We start from the raw sequence: 8434 nt of genomic DNA, 5'->3' as shown, positions 1-8434 counted from the left end.
CAGCAACTATACGTACTTTAATAACCACATTATCATGCCATGTCATCAAAACTTTATAGAGAGGAAAGACTGGGTCTGAGTTCTTTTCTTATGTTTCCTTTAAAACAACCCTTCGGAGATGAATTCCCATCATACTCTGGAACTTCACCAACACATGAACTCTGACCATGAGTTTTGATTTAGGACTCTTCTACACCTGCATCCTTGAACAACTTACCTCGCCAGAACATCAAAATGAGTCTGAACTATTCAAAGTTCGACACTTTATCTGTGGACAAAGCACATGAAATTTGAAAATGAGTTTGAGTTTGGGAACATTTTGAACCTACATCCTTGAACAACTTACCTGGCCTGAACATCCATATCAGTCCAAATTGTTTTAAGTTCGACACTTTAGCCATAAACAACCTATTTTCTTCGTAAGGGGCCCAGACCTCCGAACTTCAACATTAAAGCTAACCACCTAACTTCAAAACACACTATATCTACAACTCTTAGGATCTTTCTTAAGTGTAATATACCATTGGAAAAGTCTCTTTAAGGATTATCCATCCATGCACTTTGTGGGGGCACCTAACTTGGGTTTCTACACACAAAATTTTCTTTAACAAAGTGACCTCTACAACAAAATTTTCTTTAACAAAGTGACCTCTACAACATACCTTCATCAACCGTAGGCATAAGTTTTAGGAATTCTTCACCATATCCTATTACTGTGATGGTTCTCAACTAAATACCTTAACTACCATCCAACTGATGCTGACTTAAATGAATTCATACTTGTCAATAGTGAAATAGTTGACATCAATGAGAACATTATGTCCATCAATCTTTCCAACAATCTCTAAGGACAACATTTTGTCAAAGATTCTCCAAGGCCTACATTTTTTCCAACAATCTCCCCCTTTGGCATTGATGGCAATTGTGCCAAACATTTCTAAGGCATTCGATGGCTACTAACTTGAAGAAATCCCCTTGACACTAATCAAGCTCATTCTTCTCCCTCAACAAGATTACACATATTTTCCCTAAGTGTGATACTGGCCAAGCCTAATTACACATTGTACCTCTTCATGTTGTTCTATCTATACGACATGTTGATACATCTTCTTTCTTTGACTCATGCATCTTCTCATACTTTTTTTGCGTGTGAGGAACATCTGTATTCATACCACCCAACTTCTCCAGGATGAAGCCATGCATTTGTCTGTGTGGGCCACTGATTTTTGCCACTGTGTGGAGGAGGTGGACAATATGCTTGTTAGCGATAATTGAGGAAACCATTTAGACAATAGAGCCTTCAGACGGCAAGACAGCTAGTCGATCAGACAAATGAAGCTCAAGCTGAGATATTAGGTAACAATTTTTCAAGTTCTCCCTCTCCTTATAAAAAAAAGGGAAGAAAGACTTAACACAGGCTCCAGAATTCTGCATCGAAGAAGCTAGAATTTGGTGGTTCCAATTTGGTTCAAGTTTCTTCTTCATGAGGGACTTGAGCTATACAATTGCTAAATGTATTGTATTGGTGTTTTGGACTCCCTCTTGAAGGTTAATGAAACTGTTTTGTTGATTCCTATCAGAAGAATGTGCAGTATGTTTTATCCTTTGCATGTCACTTCACGTATGTTTTTCTTCCTCTGAAATAGTGTAATGAATTTGTTGGCTTCACTCTCATTCATGGTTGTATATTTTCTGCTAAGTAGTAATAGTACCTGTGTTAACTACATATTTACTTGTGTTATGTAATAGCCTACAGTACCTGTAATGTGCATACATTTACTTAATGTTATTTGGTGAAAAATGTATTCATGAAGCATAGAGTTTGAGGCCTTAATTCGCGCTCCGCTGTTTCTGCATTTTCATCTCCTCACTCTTCCATATTTCTGTTGGATATTGTTACTTATGATTTTTTGTTATGTCTAGCCCTTTGCATCAATTCCCCTCCTTTCCTTCCTCTTGTCTACCTATACTACAACAACAATTTTAAGCTACCTATTGTTGTGTGTTGGCCACTAGAACCAAGATAATCCTCATTGAGATTAGCCATATTTACCCCCTGAGTGTTTAGAGATATGTGTTTTCTTGAGTTTACCTTATGAAGGACTATTGAACCAAGCCCCTTAATTATTTATTTTCAAACTAAGTTACATATGGGGTGAAACAGAAGTCCCTCTGATAATATTCAAAAGCACTCCTCTCTCATGCCCTAGCCACTGGTCTCATATCAACCCAAAGGCTCTCTCTAGGAGGCTTTTATATCTTTTGAAGCGATTATGTGATAGATGATAGCAAAAGCTACATTAGAAACTATGAAAGTGAATATTTTATATCATGTGCACAGATAGATGGAATCAAATATTTAGATTGAGAAGCACATTGATTTGTATTGATCAAGAATGAAAGCAAAAGAAGGAATATTGAAGATAGTGAATATGACAGTGAATCAAATGAATTCTATCTTATGGGTAAAAGTGAAAGTAATCTAATGGCCCTAGAAGTAGAGGTTAAAAGGCCCAGACATAGAATCAGAGATCAACAAAATCTATTTGATAAAAAGGATTGTACCTACAAAGAAGAGATTACCAGGTTAAAGACTCGGTTGCAAGATGGAAACAAATATTTGATAAAAGGGATTGTACCTACAAAGAAGAGATTACCAGGTTAAAGACTCAGTTGAAAGATGAAAACAAAATAAGGAAAACGTACAAGGAAAAGGAAGATCAATGTCAAAGGTTTCAGGATGAAGTAACATCATTAAGAAACGAAGTGAATGAAAAATATACAACATCCAAGGAACTTATAGAAAGAAGTAAAGGACTTGAAGCAAAACTCATTTCTCTAAAATATGATCTTGAAAAGTCAAACAAATGATATGAGGAAACTCTTCTAGTATTCAAAGAAGAAGGAAACGAGTTTAAAAAAGAAATCATTGAGTTAAGAACTCAATTGGAAAAGACTAGAAGTGAAAAAGAGGTCGAAGTAAGTATTCTAGAAGTAAGTTAGCAAAAAAAGATAAGCAATTAAGTGCGGGCTTTTTGCTCACTAATTCTTACCCCACTGAAGAGAGCCATCAATATTTTATTTTTATTTTTTCAAAATGGCGTATTACTTTCAGGATATTTACGCCGTAAGGCGTTTCCCTCTGAGATCAACTCCCCTCTCTGCCTACCTGTCATCTTGTAAGCCACAGGATTATATGTTAGACGATTGCAATCATTTCAGCCGTTGATCGGAGTTGCCCAAACGGTTTGGGCGTTTCATCGAATAGTTTCATCCGGGCAGCAGGGTTTGTACCTCAGATCAAACGCTTGCCCTCGCTCTGGATTTGGTTTCATCGCTCTGGATTTGGTTTCAGGCTCCCTGTTCTTGCCGGTCTTCGTATTTTTCCTCTAGGTAATTATTCCACTGGATCATAGGCTGCTGGATCATGCCATCAAAGGCGGCGCCATCAGATGCGATGTGCAGCAGATCAGGTCTTTGAATGCGAGTGCAGGAACAGAGCTTTCCAGGGAGACTCCAGAGGTTGGGAGCACTGATCAACTAAAAATAGCCCTAAAAAATTCCTTACAAGGTTAGCTTATTCTTACATGGGTATGTTATGCTTTCTGTTATTGAATTTGGGGTCCTTATTGCATTTTGGATGATAACAGTAATTCGAAGCTGAAGGATTTAAGCCTTTTCTGAAAGTAAATTGCTGATTGCCCGTTTGGGTTTTGTGAATGTCAATGCAAGGCCTGAACAGGGGTGTTTTCGGCGTTCCAGTGGCTAAAAGGAACGAAATAGAGAAGCTTCTAATGCTGCTTGAAGAACAAAACCCTGTACACAATCCTACTGAAAATCTCCAAATGGTAAATGCGTTTGTATTTCAGTGTGACACCTTCATTTCACATGAATCTAGTTGCAGGATTCCACGTCGATTCCTTCACCGCGTAGCCTCCGACCAACCATGCCTGCAACTTGAATTCTCTCTATATATATATCTATAACTTCTTTGCATATTCAATGTGGTTTTCGTAGGCTCAGTGCAAATATCCATTGCCTCTGTAATTGCGAATTCTGTGATATGAATATGATGGAACAATCAACAACTCAATTCGATTGTCTGCTCTTCGGTACTTTTGGCATGAATTCAGAAGAAATCCTGGATTCTGTTTCAATTTGAACTTTTCGCATATCTTTAATTGCATTTATCATGAACATTTTGCCAGAAATTCCAAAGTTATTTTGATGCTCTGTTTTATTTTTGTCACAGATTTGGATGATACTCTGTATCCTTCCAGTACAGGCATTGCCACAGCCTGCCGCAAGAATATTGATGGTGTGCTGTGAATTATGTCCCGTATTAAGTTTTACATACAGATTATTTTTTCCTTCCTCTATTAGAATTCAATTAGTTTTTTCTCCCTGGGTGTTGTTTCATGGATTTGATTAATGTTGTTCCAGAGTTTCTTGCACAAGTTTTCAGATTCAGCAGAGAAATTGTTTCCAGCCTCCGTACAGAATTTTATAAAACCAATGGGAGCACTCTGGCTGGGCTGAGAGTAAGATTTCCCGCCTTCCATATTCAATCTGCAAGAAAAAATCAATTCTTATTCACTCCCCTTTAAGCATCACCATGTGACAACTTCATAGAGCAGAACAGAGGTATCATTGCTTGGAGGATTTAGGCTGTTTGACTGTGACTAATAACTGTTGTTTAAAGTTGCAGAAACTGGGTTATGAGGTTGATGCAGATGAATATCACAGGTGCAATTCTATTTTGTTTGTGCTGTGAATGATTGTTTCTGTCACATTTTTCCTTTCCTACAATGAGCAAAAAAGAAAATCAATATAGAGTGCTGTGAGAGACCTATTTCAGAAAAATAGAAATAGCTTTTCAGCTTTTGTATTTAATTTTCCATGACATTCATGCTTAAATTGTATCACTAAGCATCATGGCTTAGTGAGGAGATTCACCTCTATTTCTCCCCTGAGATAATTGAAATTTATCTGGCTAGGTGCATATGCTTTATTGGCATTTTATCAAAAGGAAAATCTTATACATGTGTAATTTTCATAATTTCTAGATTTGTGCATGGGAACTTGCCATATGAAGTCATTGAACCAGACCCTGCACTGAGAAGCGTTTTGATGAGCATGCCTCAAAGGAAATTGGTAAGTATTTGGTAATGAGTTGCATAAATTCAATTTTTAGGTCAACTTCAATAGAATTTAAAGCCTTACAAGCACAAACACAATTCTATAAGGTTGCTTCCCCTGTGGATAGTTGAAAGAGATCATGAAAAATACAATAGTTGGCATTATTTCTCTAAGAATAAAATGAAATGAATGCAACCATAACTATTGTTTAGAGATATCTTATGTGCAGATATTTACAAATTCAGATAAGACTCATGCATGTAAAGTCCTAAAAAGACTAGGCTTGGAAGACTGTTTTGAGGATGTCATATGTTTTGAGAGCCTTAATATGGCTTATCCTTTTAATCAACAAACTGATGAATGCAAACCCAATACTTCTCCTGTTTTTATCAAGCCCTCAATTGAAGCCATGAAGCGTGCACTCACAATTGCAAATGCAGATCCACCAAGAACAGTAAGTTTCCAGCGTTTGTCTTTAATTTGTTTACATATTTTTACAGTGATCCTTCTTCGAACTCTTCTGCAGCTCTTCTTTGATGACAATGTCCGAAACATAGCAGGAGCAAAAGCAACAGGCCTTAATACAGTTCTGGTAAGCCCTCAAATGACCCTCAGAAATTACTAGTACATGTCATAATTTTATCAAATTGCAGGAAACTTTATAATTCTTTGTGACATAGTGGGAAAGGTTTAAGATGGAATTTATTCGTTACAGAAAAATAGTGGGGGAAAGAGAGTTCTGTGTTGTAAATTGTGAAAATTGTTTTAATAGTTTTGACCATTGGACTCGAAAACTCCTGTTCGTAGTCAAATTTCTTTTGAATCTGAGAGAAGTAAAAAGATTACTTGAAAGTCTAGATTATCATTCTTGGTGGCTTGATATTTATTGGTTTCTTACTTAATTTGGTATGTTGTTTGGGAAGGTGGGCAGCTCTGTAAAATCTGAGGAAGCTGATTATTCCCTAGAAAGTATTCATAATGTGAGGGAGGCAATTCCTGAAATTTGGAAGGAGACAACCAAATACATGGGCCATGATAGAGATGACAACTTTGACTTTTCAATTGTTAATGTGAATTCCATTGAAGAAACTCCTATTGAGGGTTAACTAGCCAAACATTCTGAAAAAATTTATCATTGAATGGAAAATGATAAAATATTCACATTTAAATAAGCTTGTAGAGTTTGTTAATTTCTACATTCAGGTCACTTGGATTGAATCCCACAACGGTTTCACAATCAAATGACCTTCTACTATGATCACTTATTGTACAAGTATGATCTAGGAAGCAATTCTCTTTGATACATTTGCAGATTTTTATGGGTCTTCTTGCAGAACCCAAAGGGCTTTAAACGCTTGTTCAGTTCTGTGGCCAAGGAATCCACTACCATTGCTTCCAATTCCTTCTGCATGGACATAAAGTGTGCCCTTTCTGCCATGTTGCTAAGAACTATTGGATAAAAATGCCAAACCACAACACTGAGGGCCTGCATGCTGGTTAAACTTAAAAGCCTGAGGAAAGGTAGAGATTTGGCTGACAAGACTTCTTTGGAGACAATCAATTGTGAAAATGACCATCCAATTAATGAGAGAGAAATTTTCTACTTGAGTTCAACCCAGATTAATTCCCTTTCCCTTGCAAAGAAATGCTGATCTAGAAAGCATCAACAAAATACAAATGAGAGGAGAAGGAAACAATCAAAATCAAAATCCAGCAGTGCTTGGAATGCAATCCGTCATTTGCAAGGGAAGCAATAATGCTTTTCTTCAGATTGTAGGTTGCTGAGAAGAAGAGAGCAATAACATTTATTTTTGCAGATTCTGCACTTCTTTCATCCTATTAAAGCAGCAAAAAAATTAATTATCAATTTACATTTTAAGAATAAGATATTTGGAACCCTTTCATATGATAGGTGTAATGTCTTTCAACATGCATTGGGGTTTGTAAGTTTGAGAAATTTCAATGGGCATATGCTAAAATCGGATCCTCTGTTTATTCTGATAACTAGATAAATATGTGTATGCTATTTCTAAACAAAGACGGAATTTAATACTTACAATTACCATCGTTCTTTGGTTTTGAACTCTTATCAAAGGAAAATTCAATCAATCCATATTCCTCGATCCCACTAAATCTTGTTTTAGATGTTGAGGATTGCTAATTTATTTGTTTTCACAATTGCAGCTGTAAATGCTGATGGCTTCTTAGCACGGGATATAACATTCGAAAATGCAGCAGGGCCAGGTAGTCAACAAGCGGTAGCCCTAAGAGTAGATAGTAATCACTCTGCCTTCTACATAGGAAAGGTTATTTCATTAACATTTAAAGTAGTAGCACATGATATTAATCAAAATTCAACAATTGCATTCACACTTATATAGTTTTTTAATGTTGTTTTGAATGAAAATACTAAGTTTTCATGGTTTCTTCATAAATAAGTGTAATTTGCACAAATTCATGGTTACGTTTCTGTGTTATATGAAAGCTCAATCTATTCTATTTTGAATTTGGAATCAGGAGCCAAGTCGGCACTTCTAATACCAACTTCAATGGACATGCACAAACTATGAAAGTTGAAGAAAGCTATATAACTTCCGAGGTGGGTGTTCTTGTTTTTGTGATGCAGCAGAAAAGGATCAATCCAGAAACCAAAAAGACTCAACAACACTGCAGAATACCAACTTCAATGGACATGCACAAACTATGAAAGTTGAAGAAAGCTATATAACTTCTGAGGTGGGTGTTCTTGTTTCTGTGATGCAGCAGAAAAGGAGCAGAAAAGGATCAATCCAGAAACCAAAAAGACTCAACAACACTGCAGCTGCTTGTTCCCAAATAGGGGGCTTATCTCCAAATTTTGTTTTCCCTTTCATCCATTTCTCTTCTCTAATTGCAGGGGTGTCACTAAACTGAACAAGGTACTCAATTTATATCGTGTTAAGAGGAGCCATTCTTTATTTATTTGTGGGATCGAACATATGACCTTTCCCCAATAAATAACTTATCCTGCCTGGCTTATCAGTTATCAGTCATAGTTAAGACCGATTTTATGAGTTTATGAAACATCGTTCAGATGAATTTTTAGGAGTATTACATAATGTGCAAATTTTGCATTGCAGTCACACTTCGTGTTTTTTAATCTTTCCTGTGAATTGGATCTGAATCACATTGAAACAAGTACAACAGGGGTTGTATTTAAAACCAATAAGATTCACTCAAACAAAACTCAGAGAATATGTCAAGCATCAATAGTTCTAGTTTTCTTATCAAATTTCAAAATAGAACAAATTTTACC

The 8434-nt window shown here is 36.4% G+C and overlaps 1 protein-coding gene across 18 annotated transcripts; it reads left to right on the top strand.

The window, feature by feature from the left end:
* Positions 1-3418: 3418 nt before the first annotated feature.
* Positions 3419-8261, top strand: LOC149173638 (uncharacterized protein C24B11.05-like). Of its 18 annotated transcripts, none has more exons than XM_089424679.1 (9): positions 3419-3571; positions 3743-3848; positions 4018-4112; positions 4253-4318; positions 4444-4541; positions 4703-4746; positions 5067-5154; positions 5369-5731; positions 6063-7382. In XM_089424679.1, the coding sequence occupies exons 3-9, from the start codon at positions 4064-4066 to the stop codon at positions 6243-6245; spliced, it is 891 nt and encodes a 296-aa protein (XP_089280805.1). In that variant the 5' UTR covers positions 3419-3571; positions 3743-3848; positions 4018-4063; the 3' UTR covers positions 6246-7382. The 18 variants fall into 18 exon arrangements, 14 of the variants coding, with proteins under 14 accessions (XP_089280805.1, XP_089280802.1, XP_089280801.1 ...); XM_089424676.1 differs by having other exon boundaries at positions 3458-3571; positions 3733-3848; XM_089424682.1 differs by having other exon boundaries at positions 3493-3591.
* The last annotated feature ends 173 nt before the right edge of the window (positions 8262-8434 follow it).

This window comes from Pinus tabuliformis, chromosome 4_2, assembly GCF_031772625.1.
Source record: "Pinus tabuliformis cultivar Carrire ecotype Pingquan chromosome 4_2, CPIR1, whole genome shotgun sequence".
In the NCBI taxonomy this organism is placed as follows: domain Eukaryota; kingdom Viridiplantae; phylum Streptophyta; class Pinopsida; order Pinales; family Pinaceae; genus Pinus; species Pinus tabuliformis.
This window is presented reverse-complemented; position numbering and strand designations above follow the sequence as displayed.

What these genes read in the sequence shown, in the direction of transcription:
- LOC149173638 (XM_089424679.1), top strand. Translation starts at nt 4,064, where the DNA reads ATGAATATGATGGAACAATCAACAACTCAATTCGATTGTCTGCTCTTC. An exon ending in CTGCCGCAAGAATATTGATG is followed by an intron (nt 4,319 to 4,443) that starts GTGTGCTGTGAA and finishes ATGTTGTTCCAG; the next exon opens with AGTTTCTTGCACAAGTTTTC. An exon ending in GCATGCCTCAAAGGAAATTG is followed by an intron (nt 5,155 to 5,368) that starts GTAAGTATTTGG and finishes TCTTATGTGCAG; the next exon opens with ATATTTACAAATTCAGATAA.